This window comes from Triturus cristatus, chromosome 2_1, assembly GCF_964204655.1.
Source record: "Triturus cristatus chromosome 2_1, aTriCri1.1, whole genome shotgun sequence".
Classification (NCBI taxonomy): Eukaryota; Metazoa; Chordata; class Amphibia; order Caudata; family Salamandridae; genus Triturus; species Triturus cristatus.
In genome coordinates this window covers 256,739,687-256,757,310 of record NC_140581.1, presented here as the reverse complement: position 1 = coordinate 256,757,310, position 17,624 = coordinate 256,739,687, and the positions used below count along the sequence as shown (strand labels likewise).

The following is a 17,624-nucleotide window of genomic DNA, read 5'->3' as shown; positions in this document are numbered from 1 at the left end:
TCTTTTGGTTGTGTTCTTCACAATATACCATCCGGGTACCTATTTGTGAGATAGATTGTATGGAGTGGTACTGTTGATGGTGGTAATTACTCCCTTTAGACCCCCTACTGTGAGATACCAAAGTGGTTTAATCCCCAAGACAATGTGAAGGTTAAAGAGGATGCTTAATGACAAATTCAATGTTATGAACGCTGGTGTCTGAGGTGGGGGACAGAGATCCCACAGCCAGAAGCCCCTTAAGGGCAGGGGCCCAGAAGGGATGAAGCCACCTCCTTAGTTTGTGTCAAATCCGAGCTGTGGCTAAGGTATTGGATGCCTGGTGTTTGTCTTCACCATGATGTGGGCTGAAATGGGCCCTGATATATTTTATGATTGTGCACTCATTGATTTTGGCACACATGACCACATCGGCATTTAGAGTGTGATGCCTTGCTTTAGTTGGGGTTAGCACACTGTATCGTCCATTCCTATCACATAAAGGGTTTATCTACAATAGTATTCTGTAAACCCTAATCATTGTTTTAAAATCTTGTCTTTACCTGCCATCCACCATATTATGGATTCATGCACTTTTTTGCCTTCTCAGGTCTCCCTGATTCGAGCTGCTTTTTGTCCATGGCTTTTTAAGCAGTGTATAAAGCAACAGAGGCTGGCATGCCCTTCTCTACACAGCCTGACACGGGGCAGGACGCCTACATCTTAACTGCGTGCCTCGACAACGTCCGGAATCTCTCCAATATCCTCAAAGCCATCCACTTCAAGGACCACGCAACATGTTTTGCGACAAAGAACGGACTCAAGGTGACTGTGGAAAACGCGAAGTGTTTGCAGGCAAATGCGTTTATTCAGGTATGACCTAACACGTGTTTTCAAATCGGTGCTTTGCATAAAAATGCTGCCACGCTTGCATGAAAAGTGCCACTTTCCACTGCGGCTCTTAGATGCTTCACTAACTCCAAATACATGTGCACCCTTCGAGCTACTCAATTTGATTTATATTAGTGCAGCTGGCCTTGCTATAGTTTTTTCAGACTAACCCTTCTGCTTTATTTAAACTGCTTTCCTGCTGATGCTTTGTAGTGCAACTGTAAAAACTGTTTTCATTTAATTCCTTGGCACGACAAGGACGCATTACGCATGCAAAATCCATTCGCACTTTCGAGATATAGAGTGAAACATGACAGTTTTATAATTGTTCAACATTTTAATGCTTCTCAGACAGATAAGAATAACCACCTTCCCCTCAGGCTTTATAGGAAGTCCAGAGTGCTATATATAGAGGGGAGTGCCTAAAGTGTCATGGGCACTGCCAGGCCTGTCAGTTTCTCAATTTGCACCCCAATTAAAGTGTGATTTTATAGGTCGCCCCAGCCTAGGTTATGAGCATGCAGAGCACGCCTGATCTGCAGGTACCAATAGTTTCTCTTTGTCAAATCAAAGTTCGTCTGTCATTCAGTAAAGAATGTCAACCTGTTTTTCACACCACGTTACTTTGTTTGGAAATACCAACACTATTCCAGGCCTAATATCCTTTCAGCTCTGAGGCATCTCAGAGTATGGCCACTGCCTAGGAAGGGGTTTCCTTCATTACTTTAAATCTTCATCTGACCAGCGTCCCCACTTCCGTCAGTGCCCTCATCACTGGAGCAGGTGATTGTGAAGTGTTGATTCTTGAACTTTAATAAAACCACATAAAATAATAGCACATGCCATGCTTATTGTAACGCCTCCCTACAAACTCTTCACACCCAGAAGAGAGGCACAGAAGTCCAGTTCAGCATCAAACAGGCATTAGTTTAATATAGAAGGAGGGTAAACATTAAATGACAAGACGAGCGCGCATCCCCGCTAGGGCAATGTCATACACAATATTGTCTTGTCAGTAACCAAGGATAGGTGGCTCGGACTGGTATGAAAAAGGCTGATGTGAAATGTATTTACACGTTGTCATTCGTTGATGAGCAGGTGTTTTATCAGCTTTTAAAGAGTAATTTTGTTTGGGCTGTTTTTCATGCTTACAAAGGACCTAATTGGGCTATGAAGCCATTCTAATAGAGTGAGTGCTACATACATATAAGGTCATTGAAAACCAGTCCATTTCTATTGTGCTTGCAGTTGTGTGAAGAAATGTAAAGCATTTTAATTCACTTTTAAAACATTTTAGGTTTGCAGTATAATGATGCTTGTAACATTCATACACCAAACCATTTGAAGGTATAATTAGGGTTTCTGACTTTCAGTTAATACTGTTTATAACCATTAAAACACCACCGAAGGGAATATTTGCTTTTTAGTAGAACCTAGACAGCACCAGATTCTGCTGTGCGTTTGCTGCTTTGACGACAATCCTATAACTGCAGCACCCATCTGTAACCTGCTTTCTGTGATGGATGCTCCTGCTACGACCCAATTTGGCCCTGATATGCCACTTAATGTACCCATATGATCATCCGCAAGAGGGAGCCTGGCTCACCTCATGTGACTTCACCTCACTGTTCACTGCATGTTGCTAGGGAGTGGCCAGCTGGTTTGCAGCTGAACTCTAAGCTCTGTCCCTGTCCAGGGCAGGAGGCACTACCATACATCCTCTTTCACTGAGAGTGTTACACAGGTTTACTTTCTCAAAGATTTAGTATCAGGATTGTGGCAACAAAGATCACTGTGCATATGGATGCTTCCAGAATCAATGTCCTCTCATTGAAACACTGCACCTAGCAATCCTGTTCTTAAGTTTACTTCATGATGGTCTGAAAAACATGCCTATATGACTGCATCCCCTCATACAGAAGGAATCGGGGCCCATATCATTAAAATCTTCAGTGTCCATGTGCAGGTCCAGAAGGGATTTGTGTGCCAGTTTTGCTGAAACCTTGCTGGCTTTATCACATATTATCACATTACCCGAGAAAGCCTATACGTTAGTGTATGACCTGCAGACAGTATATCTCCGAAACAATAAGATTAAAGCACTTCTCTGTGTTTCCAAGTATTTCCTGCAGACTGTGCAATTTCAGGAAAAAGAGGTGCCTAGACCCGTTCTCAACCTGCGCATTAAAGTAAGAAGCATTCATGACACACACCTCCCCAGAATCAATCACCAATTTCAACTTTTATTCCTACTTCTTTTATGTCAAAATGAAGCTTGGAAGTTATAGGGCTGAAACAAGGCTTGACACTTAGAAGCATTGCTTGTACAAACCCTGTGGCTGCATGTAATGGACACATAATGACCCGTGCTTGCCCTTTTCCTCAAGCTGGAAAATGCCCTTAAACAACGCATGCTGCAAAGAACACAAACGTTTACTGTCCTGTACAATTCACACTCATGCATGCAAGGAACACATTGCCACACTGCGTTCAAGTAAACAAAGACCCACATCATTTGTAAAAATCAATGCTAATACATCTGTGTGCCTGCATTAAAATAAACACAAAATCCGATAGACATGGCCTAACAATGTAGAATAAACTTCATTCCTAGCATGAACTGTCCAGGCTAATTACACAAGGCAGGTTGTGAAGTTTCTTTACTAACTCAGTTTCTGTTTTTAATGCCGTAGCACAGATCGCTGTCACCAAAGTCACTATAGCTAAGAGTATGCATATCAATTCCTTAGCGGGCTTCTCCTCTATGACCAGGTAGAGCAGAAATGAGCCAGGATCAGACAGTAATTATACATTTATGAGCCCAGTTCTGGTTTTTGTTATCTTGAGGCAACGAACAAGTCGGTGGCATACTGGTCTGCAAAGAGCACCCCACAATGTGGCTGTCATGCTCCAAGCATAAAATCTTCATTCAATCACTCTTTGCCTAAAGCAGAAGGTCCTAACCTATGGTCCATGGATCCCTGGTGGTCCTCGAATCCTACTCAGGGGGAGGGGGCGCAATTGGTTAGAGAATTAAATAACAGATTAGTAAGGTTTATATACATAAAGAAGCAAACTTGAACATTGTATAATTTAAAACGTTCTGTAAATGTGTAGGAATTTGAAACTGAGTGCTAAAAATTAAGTTTGAATCTGCATATTGACCCGTGGGACAAGTGCATTAATCCGACTATAGTGTAGACGATGGGTCGCCTCAACTGAATTTAAAAAAAACTTCAACCTTGTCCTTAAAATGAAAAATTACATTATTTTGTGAATTAAAGAACATATTTAATAATTTGTGTATTTGTTTTATAAATGCTTGTTTCTGTATTTTCCTGCAGGGTTTTGTGGTTCAAACCATTGAAATTGCTAAGATCGGGGTCCCTGGATTCTATTAATGACTTAGTGGGGGTCTCCGGATTCCAGTAGAGATTCATTTAGGGTCACTGGATTCCAGTAATGATAAAGTGGGGGTCCACAGAAGTCAGACGGGTAAGAACCACTGGTCTAAAGAAAAGAGCAGCAGGAAAGTGTTTTAGGTGCCCACCATAACCTTTTATCTGTTACAGTTAAATCCTAATGAGGTGCAAAGGTATCTAAATCCATGCACATGCTTCACGAGGGGTTGGGCTGCATTTGCTGGGGTTTGAGTACGGAGAAATAAAACAGGCAGCGAGGTGAAATAAATAAAAGTTATTTGAAAGGTCCAGTTTTAGGAAAAGGTACAAAGTGTTGCGAGCAAGAAAGAATTAAGGAATAATTGTTCATATGAATGAAGAGGGACAAAAGGAAATAAAAAATAAAACATCTTTAAATGTATTGGAAAAACACCATCTCCACGATTTTGTATGGAGATAAACAAAAAAAGAGTAAACAAAGATAACCACTCATTTTTGCACTTTTTGAAAACAATGAAAAATCAGCACCGGAATTCACAAAAAAAAAACTGAAAACAGGAAAGTCTAGCTATACTACAAATCTGGAGAGTCGGTGCTCTAACTTACATGAATTCAGTTTAGCTCTTTCATCATATCTTTGGAGACTCTAAATCTGTTCTCCACATCATCATTCTAGTCAGTGTGTTGCCTAATGGCAACAAGGTTCAGCAAGTCTCTTATCTGTCACACGGCTCAGTAAGTAATGTATTTTATATTTAAGACATACTTAATTGTTTGCAGAATAAAGAACTCTGAAAAAGCAGATAACACTTTCAATAAACCAAACCAACAAGCAATGCAACGGTCTCGGCATTGTTAAAGTTAGAGCTATTGGCATTGCTCATGACATTATTTTTGTTTATGTTTTTGTTTTCAAAACATTTAACCCCTTCGGTGCTCATGACGGAATGGTTCCGTCATGACCCACGGTTGAGCTGTGCTCATGACGGAACCATTCCGTCATGACCACGCCCGCGCAAGATTCCGTCAGCACAGCGGCGGAATCTGCGCAGCATCGAAGGGGTTAAAGAAACGGCATTGTTATTTACAATGTCAATAGCGTAATCACTCTCAAATGCGAGACCTATTGCATTTGCACCCACACAGAGCCACCCACACACAAATAGAGCCACCCACACACACAGAGCCACCCACACACACAGTGCCAGCCACCCACACAGAGCCACCCACACAGAGCCACCTACACAGAGCAACCCACACACAAATAGAGCCACCCACACAGTCACCTACACACACAGAGTTACCCACACACAGCCACCCACCCATGCATAGAGCCACCTACAAAAAAAGCCACCCACAAAGAGCCACACACAGAGGCACACACACATAGAGCCTCCCACACACACACACAGAGCCACCCACACTTACACAGAGACACACACACAAAGCCACACACACTTACACAGAGCCACACACACAGAGCCACACATACATACACAGAGCCACATACACACACAGACACACACATACAGAACCACACACACACACACACATAGATCTAGACACATACACATTGATATTGGGAGCCAAAGCAGAAGTGGCACCGTTGTTTCTAGATCGTTGCATTTATCACTAAAAATTAAGTTGGCAGGTCTGCACCACAAACATTTCAATCTCACCTTCTCCGATTTGCATCATTTTTGTAACACAAAACCAGCACAAAATGTTTGTGAATCGTGGACAAACATTAAACTATCTCATAACCAGGGATGACTTGGCAGATATGCAAATGTTTACAAACAACAGCTTCTAGCGTGACCGGGGCAGGCACGAATCTCTGAATTCCGAAGCGGAATTGGATTAACGAGGGGGAGGAGTTTACACGCACTCTCGCCCCTTTCCCTTCTTTGGTGCTCTGCGCGGAGTCTGAGGCGCGCAGTAGATACAAGAGTAATGGCCGGTGGGTAACCTCTTCCCAGGCGGCAGGATCCTCTGGGAGCATATTCGGTCATTTGCGACTTTGTATTCAGCGCAGATCACCGTAACTACAATGGATCTGCGTCCAAACGGCTGGGCAGAACAGTAAATAGCGCTGGGCTGCTTGTTTGCTTATGTTGTTTAGGCAGTGGAAAGCCAGCTTCCATTCAAGATCCATTCAAGGGAGTCGCCATGAACACCACCGCCTTTCTCCGAGGTCAAGCAGAAATGCCTCGGAGAAACGCAGTGTCGTTTTCGGAAAAGGGGGCGTGTTTTTCTTTCTCTCCTCTTGCAGTTGGCTGGAATGTTTACATCCCAGAGAGAGAAAGAAAGTAAAAAACACGCCCCTGAATCCGAAAAAGACAGGGCTTCTTTGGAGAGACAAAGCTCTTCTTCAATGGCTGACCAGCATTTAAGAGGCCAGCCAATGGAGAAGAGGGGTGAAGAGGGGCGGGTTCAAGCGCCTCTTCTGAAAAACATTAAACCTTGGAGCGAGACTGCGCAAGCGCAGCCGAGACCTAAAAAGTTACGTGGGAAGAACAATCCACGCATTTTATTATATTCATGCATGTACTTTATTGCAGTAGCTCTCCTTCAATGTTCAGGATGCTGTTTGTTTGTTTTTGTGTTACAAAGCTGCCTAAAAGAGAGGTGGAGAATGCAGTCACCTGGCTCGTCTGTGGCTCGTCCTTAAACTGAGGCCTACAGCCGGGCTAGAGCCAGTCGTTTGGCCCCAGCCAGGCTGCCTTGGCCCTCCCACCTATAAGTTAGATCTCTTTGGCTGCATTTGAACACTGCAGCAGGAGGGCTCTGTAAATCAGGTGGGCCCCAGAGATACCTACCCTAAGATGTGCCTCTTGGCCTCGTCCTCTTTCCCGCCAGCACCTGCATTAAAGCGCAGAGAAGTGGCCGCTCTGTATTTCTAATAAGCACTGATTGAATAAGTCATCCAGACTGTTTTACAAATACAATTACTGACTGATTGCCAACTATTGGCTAAGAAGAAGTCTTCGCGGAGGTGGGAGCCGCAATAACATGTAATTGTATTTCACATCAAGGCTCTGCATTGAGATAGGCAGCCAGTGCTCGAAGCACACTTATGGAAATGCTTGCAAGCACATTCCATCTCGGGCCAAAATCCGTAAACACATTACACGTCCTATCCAGCCCTTGGAGCCTGGGCTAATTATTGTATCTGCCCCCCTAATATGATGAATCCCCGGTTTACTCAGGAAAGCGAGAGTGCAATAAAACCAATTGCGCACATTTCCAAAGAAAGCGGTTCCTTTCCAGTGCGGTAATTGTTGCAAGGAAAAGCCCTGGAAATGTCGCGATAACATATTGTTTCTCCATTACAGCCTGAAACTTTTGCCCAGATGCTTGGTTTTCTTCTGTTTTATAGCAGAACAAACTCCCAATTTTTCACAGGCCCTGATGTACTGTGGCTTTGACTAGTCCATAACTCAGGCTAAAGCATGCCGGCACTTTTCCATACACTGTTTTCTCATGAAAAAGGGGACCTTGCGAGACGCAGCGCCGGAGCGAGGAAGAGGTAAGAGACAATTTATGATTCTGTGACACCGGCAGGAGGGGTGATTTATAGTTTAATTTGCTGTCGTAATGGACAGAGGATAATAACATATAAAATATTAATCAATGTGTAGCAACAGCAGACATCATTTGCTAAGCTTGTTATCTGCTGCTCTTCCCCTGACAGTGAACAACAAGCAGTCCAGCGCTATTTCCTGTTCTGCCCAGCCGTCTGCAGACTCGAGTCCTTCCTCTTGAATACACGCTGTCTTCTTTCTGATACTTCCCTCTGCCTGGCTTTTCCACTGCTTTCTTCATACATTTCTTTTGACTGTTTTACGTGCCATGTATGACTCTCTTTCTCCTGCTGTTGTAGACTCTTCTCTTCCTTCACATGTGCTCCATATCTTTCCAATGTGTGCTCTGTTAACGGTCTTAAATTCCATACACTTAAAAAAGAAAAACATAAATGAAGGGCACTCGACTGAATGCGAAAACCGCTCACACAGAAGGCAGCTCGCTGGCCCTAACACCTCGCAGCTGACGCACTCATTAGCCTAATAAAGGTATCATCTTTACAAAACAGTTTTTTTTCCCCCAAAGCAAATTTTGCTTAACATATTCTCGGAGTCCTTGTTTGCTAATTTTGCTTCGTGCCTTTGTCTCCTTTATGCGAAAAAGGCTGCCTTGTGCATTCCGCCTTGTTTTTCTGATAAACGGCGTAAAAGTGAGAGAATGCAAGTGTCAGGAAACACACCTTTTCGGATCTTTTATCTCTCTCTGCCCCTCGCTTCTTTGCCACCTCAAGTTCCTGTATTTTCACAAAGCTCACACAGCCCCCACCCGCCCCCACCACTGAGAAGGGTGAGAAAAATAGCACCTACGTCTGGTGGCTTCCAGGCCAGGAAGCAGCTGGTCATTTGTGTGCAGTTGCCAAAAGGCACGGTTTAGCCCAGGATCATAAATGTGTTAGTGCAGATGCTGGGAGCTGATACAAACCAATGTTGCATTGTCTGCCATCGGCCTTTGCTGAGCAGAGAAAGGATTGTGTGTGGGTGCTTGTACAACATGCTCAGCTCCAGCTTGTCAATGTAGTGACTAATCGGTAGATCTTACTCCGACCCCCAAACCCAATAACCATACGAAGGTTAAGTGGGGGTAAAGGCAGTGAGGGCGACCACTGCGTGGAATAGGAGAAAGGTTTACGTTTATTAACTCGTGTTTTGGGGATGGGGGGTGTCACAACTAGTTGGGAACACAGATATTGTGGTTAACTTTTAATCAATGTCACCTGGAACTTTCCTACTCTCCTTCGACCCTCCCTTTCAGATTCCTTCCTCCCCTGTTTTCCTGTCGCTTCGAAGTGGTCTGGGCGAGTCGGGCTGCGCAGACACCGAGGGTGCAGCCGGGCATCCCTTTCGTCATTCCCTTCTCCGTTTATCATCATTGTGTCTCTTTACTCCCCCCTCCTCCCCTAGTTCCAGTCAAGATCTCTCCCTCTCGTGTCTGCTTCTTCACAGCGCCTTGAAGCTGCCTAATGATATTCTAAGTGCTACACAATAAAAGACAACCAGACCTGACAATCTACGTCTCTAGTCCTAGCCTGGGCCTTGAATCGACTCCCTTGTAGCCACATTGCAAAGGAAACCCCAGGGCTGGAAAGTTCCCTTTGATTCCGCAGCACTTGGGAGACTTTGAATCGAGGCGACACCACGAGCTAGAACTACCAGTCCCAGGAAGCCATGGGAGAGACTTTTGGAGCAAAGTTCATGTTTGAACCATGATGATCCCTGGGAGTGATTTCATCGGAGGCGATGCCGCTGTACTAAAGGCATCTCAAGCCCTCTCGTATCAGGATCCCCTTCGCCCTCTCTCAGACACCACCTGACACTGTATTTCCCTTTTCCTATTAATTGGACTGTTGGCGCTTTGGCGCAGAGCTCGTCTGTGGCTGTCCACGGTGGTGGTGTTGGGCGGGTCGCTGTGTGTTTGCGTGCTGCAGGGTGAGGGTTACTTTGACGGACACTGGCCCTATCAGCGCGTGTGTGGACTGGAGTGGACAGTTCTGAATAGGGCTGTTTGGCATAATAAGGTGGTAAGAGGGGTATTCACCGTAAGCAAGGGCCTTAACAAGTTGAAGTCCTGGTTCTGGGAGCTGCCCGCGTTACCTGCATGTCCTAAGTGTGACTAACTTTGACTTCAAGCAAACAGACAGAGTCATTTCGGCTGGAATATTTGCATACGAGGTGACCCACCTGCGGTTCGAAACCCAGATCACCCCTACTTATACGTTGCTGCAGCAGGGCTTCCCGTAGATTCTAGAAGAGTACTACTCACCCGGTGGGACACATGGAGGCAGAAGGAGGCAGCAAGTTCGAAGGTCACCGCTGCAAGATGCAGCGATCGAAATCGTCGGGGGCGCAACAATCATTCAAGGGAGTCGCCATGAAAACCACCGCCTTTCTCCAAGGTCAGCCAGAAATGCCTCGGAGAAACGCAGTGTCGTTTTCGGAATCGGGGGCGTGTTTTTCTTTCTCTCCTCTTGCAATTGGCTGGAGGAGAGAAAAACACGCCCTGAGAAAACCTCGCAAATAACACGCCCCCGAATCCGAAAAGGACGGGGCCTGTTCGGAGTGACGAAGCTCTTCTCCAATGGCTGGCCAGCATTCAAGAGGCCAGCCAATGTAGAAGAGGGGAGAAGAGGGGCGGGTGCAAGCCCCTCTTCTCCAAAACATTAATTCTCCGACTTCCGGTTCTGCCTTTGGCAGACCGGACGGTCCTCGACCTAAAAACCATTCAAGTAGTCAAAAAGGTGAAATATGTTTTTTATCCAATAGCCCATATAAATAGCTGCCTATCAGGTCATATCATGCATGACACATTCAGCCAGTTCTGGTTTTACAGCAAAGATAACAGTGCATTCTAGATCGTGTAATTTAGTTTTTATCATTAAAGCATAGGTTTAGAAAATCTACCACCCTAACTTTTCCAGTACGAAAACCCAGGACTGGCTGAAGTTGTTACACACATGACACAGGGTCTCTTGGAACTATGCAAAAAGGAGTTGTTTCTGTATGTGTGTCCCTGTGAGTTACCTGGGTTCTAGGTTGTCAGTTATAAAACAGCTAATTTTTTAAGTGTGATGTATGGAAGGAGGGAGGACCAAGCTCCCATTATGGCCGCTCGGAGCTATTGCTCCGTTGCGAACCCTCAATCTGTCCTCCAGAACGGCGCTTTCACCGCTTTGACGAACCATCCTCTATCAAGATTCTACAACCGGAATGCAGACGGTTCACGTTGAGACTTATTTCGCTCTGCTCCAACCGATCCTCGCAGAGATTTCTGCCGTGACGTCCCTCCCTTTGAATGGACTAAGATGGCTCCCGAGCTACGAGAGCTCCCTGAGCTATGAACAAACGCCTGGGGCTGAATTGTAGCGCCCCACTCCTGCCAGCAATCAACGGCCCTCACCTCAAATTGCCTGCTGCCGGAAAAAGCTCTGAAAAGTCTGAATACAGCAGTATAACAAAATCCGACTGTGGCCGGGAGGTGAGCCAAGATGGCGACGCCCATGAAGCTATTGCTGGGCTGGGAGGAAAACTCAGCTGACAACATTGATCGGGCAGCAGCGGACTAAGACCCAGAGTGTCCCCCTTCCCTCCAGCCCTGTCACAGGCCCCGAAATAGAGCCCAGGGACTCCCGAAGGCTGAACCGGAGGATCGGTGAGGAGGCAGGTGCAGATCTGCCAGGGACACCTTGTGACGGGTCTGGGGGAAGCCCCTGGCCACCACCGGTGAAAGCATTCAGAGAACAGAGGACGGACCTGCAATTCCTGGAGAACACTGCGCTGGTCCCCAGAAGGTAAGCGGACTGCAGCGGCATTGAGGTAACTGGCAGGGACAGCGGCCGGTAACTGAGGCGAAGGCAGAGAAGGCCCCCGCCCCTTTAACACGATGGAGCAAGTGCAGCCCTAGAGATACTAGTGGGCGCCTGGGGGAGACGAAGGCCCAGAGGAACCAGGGTAGAGCAGCAGCAACGCGGGATTGAGACCGTGGTGCAGAGAGTCCCGAATATACTGGAGGCTAGGAGACCCCGGGGGCTTTATAGGAGAGTGCCCCGATGGGGATCCTAGAAGCGCGCCCAGGGCCCCAGCGGTGAAGACCGGCAGCGAGAGGCCAGAGAGGCCCCAGGTCAGCAGCAAATCATACATTGAGACCTGAGGAGAAGGATAGGCGATTAGCAGCGCCAAAGAGGAAGCCTAAAATAGCGGAGTGGGCCCAGCAGCGCAGATGTAGTCGAAGAGCGGGTCCCAGAGAGAACGCCAGTAGAACACAGAGCCCTGACATGCGTGTGGGTGCCTGACCCTAAGATGGCCGCCTCTGGGGACATCTAACACCAATTTTCTAATAATGGCCACCATGAGTGAGCCCCTTTCCAAAGCATTCCTTCTCCCCTTGTTGGGGAGAGATCCAGCATTTATGACCTGGAGTCTCAGAGACCCCTCTGAGAGAGTCCACAGCGACAAGGGAGTCTCACACAGCAGAGGCCTGTTTTTTTATCCCATTACCGCTGGGAGCACAGCACCGTACACCTGACCAGCACGCTCGATGGAACTTTTGATTATGCCCCCCTAGGCGGAAACTATAACTTTTCTGTATGTACTGCGGTGCCCGAGCAACCTTTGGCCGATTACCGATGGAGATGTCCCACGCAGCTATAGAGAAGTTTGGTTCTGCTCACCCCTCGGCCGTCACCTACCCAGCCGGACATCGGACACTGTTTTTCCTCGTCTCCCCGTTGTGCCTCCTACGACCTCCCCCTCTTCTTCCCACCATTATTCTCTGTTTAACTCCCCTATCCCTTCCATCTCTCCCCTAATCTTCTCTCCCCTTGCCTATTTTTTCTTCATGTTTATGCTATGCTTTTGTGCTCTTGTAATTCCTGTAACTACGCTCCAGTATCTGATGTAACTTTGTAACCGTGTTCTGAAACAATGTTTCTTCCTCATGTTAAGGCTCGAATACCTCCGGGTCTAGCCAGTGCTATATGAAACTCAATAAATAAATAAATATATTTAATCTGCTCCCTCAAAACAAATTACTCATGCAGAAGATAGGAAGTTTGAAAAAGCTCAATTGCTTCTCTTTCAGCACTTTGTGTGATTATTTGACATAGTGTGGCCACATACTGCACATCATTGTGTGGTGCTTACTTGATATCACCCTACATCCCTAGAATACACATAGGCCTGTGTTCTAGAGCTGGAAAATACTCAGTGCTTCCCAGTGGTTAATTTGGAAAAAAAGAAGTGCCGGGGCTCTCGTCGGGAGGCAGCTTGGACCAGCCCTTTTCTTCTGTTAGCGCTTCCTAACACAGAACTAACATACCATACCACTAGCGCATGCCGCATTGTGAACATGCCACCGTAAATGCCTGTGTTGACTGGTAATACCTTGCATGCTCTTTATGTTTTTGTATTGACATAAATAATACTGCCAATAAATAAATGTTAAGAAGTAGTCTCTGCCTTTAATTTATTTTAATCCTCCCATCACAGTAGTAGGTATATTTTACATTATCTTTATCAAACTCAAGACTGAGGCATATTAAGCTGCTTTCCGACTTTAGCATCATGACCACTGGCTACTACTTAACTTCGTACTTAATTAATTTACCTGTGGGTGGGCAGGGCACCAGCCGGGACACAAACTGCACTGACTGGTTCCATTAGGCGGGCCTGGTGCTGCTGCTAATAGGAACGGATGACTCGCGGTGGGGGTGGGGCGGGGGTGGGAGAGGAGGTGCGCGCATGCGGGTATGCCGGGGAGTGGCAATTTGAAAAAAATCTGCGCACTCTGCCTGCTGCCGCACAGCCCAGCCCCCACAGAAACAAAATCCAGCCAAATGAATCTGTGTCTTCGACCCGCCCACCGGGCACCGGAAATACTGAATTAAAGGACGCGCCGCCATCAATAAACATTTCATGAATATACTTGCTGTTCTCGGCTCAGTCTCACAGCCGCAAGGCCCGCAGCATCACAACTTACCGGGACTCACTCGGGACTGGAGATGGTCACGGGAACAACACTCTACTGCTGCGCCTAGGTAAATTAATGCAATATGTGACCACGTGCAGCAGATGGGTGAAGATTGTAGACCCGGCCCTGATAAGAAAGTGCCGGTGCTAAGCACCGGAAAGCACCGGCACAAATTAAGCACTGGTGCTTCCCCAGTGCACAACACACAGTATTTACCTAATCCTGAACTCTAATGATATCTTTGTGCCTGCACTCAGTGCTCTAAGGATACATATCACCCCATCATGCCAACATTTTTCCTCCTGTTTCACATTGCTCTCCGTTGCTCTTGCATATGGTTACGGATGACTCTTTACTTGTGTCAATGCGTGTTAGTTTGATGTTGTTTAAACATAGGTAGAAATACATGCTCATATGTTGTGTGCTTCTTTTTGCATGCGGTATACAAAAGGTAGAATTTATTGGCTTTGTTAATGCTTATTGAATGTGATGCCCAAATGAATCAAGCATTTTTTGTCATCAGTTGGCAATTAAAAGTGTGATACCTGATACAACTAAAGATTAAGATAGTTATCTTTTAATAATGCCTTTTCTTTCCAGGCCGGAATATTTCAAGAATTCAGTGTTCAAGATGACGATGCTTCTGTAACGTTTCGTATCAATCTCACAGTGCTTTTAGACTGCTTGACCATTTTTGGTGGAAGTGCTTTACCAGGTAAGACAAGCATGATTGTGGGTAATGGTTCTTAGACAGTTTTCTTAGAGGATACAGCTTAAGTCTGGTAATACACTTTGTTCAACATTGGGCCCTTCTGCAAGCGTTCATATTTTTGTAGCTCAAGGGGTTGCTGCATTGTTATTTTCTTTCTATGACAGCACCAGATGCAAGTCTACATGCAGTCATCAAAGGCACTGATCACTCGATTATCATTTTTTTTCCTGTTCCTATGTGCAGGGAGGGCGGGGCTGGCCACAGCAGGGGGCAGAGTGGTGAGCACACCTTTAGTGGGCATGGCTGTTTGGCCAGCCAGCTTGGCTGCATTACACAGCCTGGTGGGGAAAATGCCCAGGCTGCTTGCCCCCGTCTGAGCGCCAAACTACGGTGCCCAGACCAATCACAACGCTGCATTGCAGCATTGTAATTGGCGGGGAGCACAGGTGCTTCCTGCTGTGACGGAGGAGAGGTAGCGGAGAGGCAGCGGCTGGTGACGCGAGGAGGAGGTAATTTTTCTTTTCTTTTTCTTTTTTCTCCCCAATCCCCCCCGCCCCTCCCTCCCCTCCCCAGTTGCCAGATATCCCACAATACAAGAAAAATACATAGGTGGCACATACTTTTCCGTTAAAGCAGCCTCACTGTGGAACTCTTTACTCCCAAACATAAGATCCATGGATAACCACCTTATCTTCAGAAGACTACTGAAGAGTTGGCTCTTCTGCCACATAACCACCATACTTTAACATAAATATACAGCATAGCATGCATTTGGACTATAGAAGTGTACCTACATATGTGTATTACTTAGTATAAACACATATAATAATTATGTTTTAAAGATATAGATATTTGTTAGTTCTGCTTAACAAATGTACATTACTTATATTTACATAATTCTATGTTTAACATGTATATGGGTGACTGCATAAATAAGTATATCATTTATCTACAATTGCTTCACGATTAAATTACAAAAACAAACACAAATTAATTTAAAGTACAGCAACACTTGAAAGTCTGCATTTATTAAATACAACTTTAATCTACATATATTACCTACCTTATACCTTCCATGTACATATGTATCTTTATATTTATTACTTTGTTGCTAATTCAGCATATCCAATTCACTACCATATATCTCACCGTATATCTCTCGCAATATGTACTCTAACTCCTCTCTGACTCACCTCAAACCTCATTCTACTACTCTCTCCAATGCACTACCCTATTTCTCACCCGTCACCTCTCTTAATATATCCTCTACCTTAACTCTCTGACTCATCTCAAACTTCATTCTACTACTCTTTCCGATGCACTACCCTATTTCTCACCCAATAATTTTGTCAATATATCCTCTACCTCCACTCTCTCACTCATCCCAAACCCCATACCTCTACTATGCCCCCCCCCAAAATAACCCTTTCTAGACTCTACCCTCCACTTCCTTTCCTTGCATCATCTCATACCTCTTTTACTTTTCAGATCTCCCAAACAAGCCTTTTTTAAACCCTTCCCACTGACTCTTCCCCCTCCACCTCCCCTTTACTCATCCCACACCCCCTCCTACTGCTATGAACTAAAACAAAGAATTCTAGACCCTTCCCTCTTCTATCCCTCCACTATTCCTTTTCAATCCAAATAACAGACTAACGTTTCCACCACTCAAATTAATTTCATATTTCCCTATACTAATTACTCACTAATCCTTTTTGGGTTCCGGAGTAGCGTGTTACTCGCCGAAAAGCGATTCAACACCTCATCAGGGGTAGGAAGTGCTATATAAAGGCAAACCCTTGCCTCTTCTATCCCTCCATTATCCTTTTCAATCCAAATAACAGACTAACATATACACCTCTCAAATTAACTTTATATTTCACTATACTAATTCACCACTAATTCTTTTTGGGTTCCGGAGTAGCATGTTACTCAGAAAAAAGCGCTTTGACGCCTTGTATGGGGTAGTAAGCACTATATAAATGCAATTACAATACAATTACAGTGGAGCAAAAAAGCGAGACCCATCGCCTTTGCCCTTGATTTTCTTGGTAGCAAGTGCTGTGAGCTGAAGGAATACCTCCTTAGCACATGCATAATGGTCAAGTCAAGTGTCAGGAAGTTCATCTCAGTGCAGGTAGAGTACCATACATTGAGATTTGGGAAGTGCCCCTTGCTTCCTGTCCTCTGTTAGTTGGTGGGAGCAGGGGTTAATGTGGGGGGCAAGAGGGAGCTGGGGCACTGGCAGAACATTGAGTTCCATGGGTTGGCCCTCAGGCACCCGTAGAGTGCTTCACATTAAGGTAGACCGGTAAAGTGCTGTATGATTATGTTTGTTTATGAAGCGCACATCCACTCGCTTGGAGTATCTTGGTACTACCTATGGATATACTCTGCTAAGCTTATTTAGGTGTAAAATATTCAATAGCGAGGCAACCAGCTTCACCTATATACTTCTGATACTATTGAGAGAAGAGCCATGTTTTAAGCTTCTTCCTGAACTTATGTAGAGTAAGCTCAGCATGGATGATCACTGGGATGCTGCTCCAGAGTTTATGCACCTGGACCCTAAAGGCTATGGCTGCTTTTTGTTCCTATATTTTGGGATGGCAAAGCGATTTCTCTAAATTCTTTATGCATGTCTGGGTGAGAATTTTGTACATTTCTTAGTCAAAATTGTGGCGCTTAGTTTGTTTAAGGTCCGGTATGCTACACTTGGACATGAATAGTTTCAGTTTCTGAACTGGAAGCCAATGAACCTGATTGAGGAAAGGGGAAACACCCTCATATAGACTGCCGTTTGTGAATGCTCTTCCTAGACAGCCTTGGGTACAATGAAGTGCAGAAATGCGAATGTGATTGGATTTATAATCCTCTAGGGAAAGGAGAGAAAAGTGAAATATGTTTTAAAATATAGAGATTAAACTGGGTAGAGGCAACTGTCCAAAGTCACTTGCCAGAGAGAAGCTTCCCAAAGAATAACTTTGGTTAAGGCAAGCAAAATCCCTGATTTTGACTGATTCACTTACAAAAAGTTGCTTTCCATGGACTTGTTTAGGACTCACAAGTCTCAAGTAAAGTTTGGATTGATGTTGCCA

General features: G+C 45.3%; 1 protein-coding gene across 1 annotated transcript in view; it reads left to right on the top strand.

Moving 5' to 3' along the window:
* The window catches only part of RAD1 (RAD1 checkpoint DNA exonuclease), a 58,605-nt gene that overhangs the window by 28,208 nt on the left and 12,773 nt on the right, over positions 1-17,624 (top strand). The window contains exons 2-3 of the mRNA XM_085630971.1: positions 587-849; positions 14,415-14,529. Of these exons, the coding sequence (XP_085487097.1) occupies positions 655-849; positions 14,415-14,529 (310 nt within the window). The 5' untranslated portion in view covers positions 587-654. The remainder of the gene's footprint in view (positions 1-586; positions 850-14,414; positions 14,530-17,624) is intronic.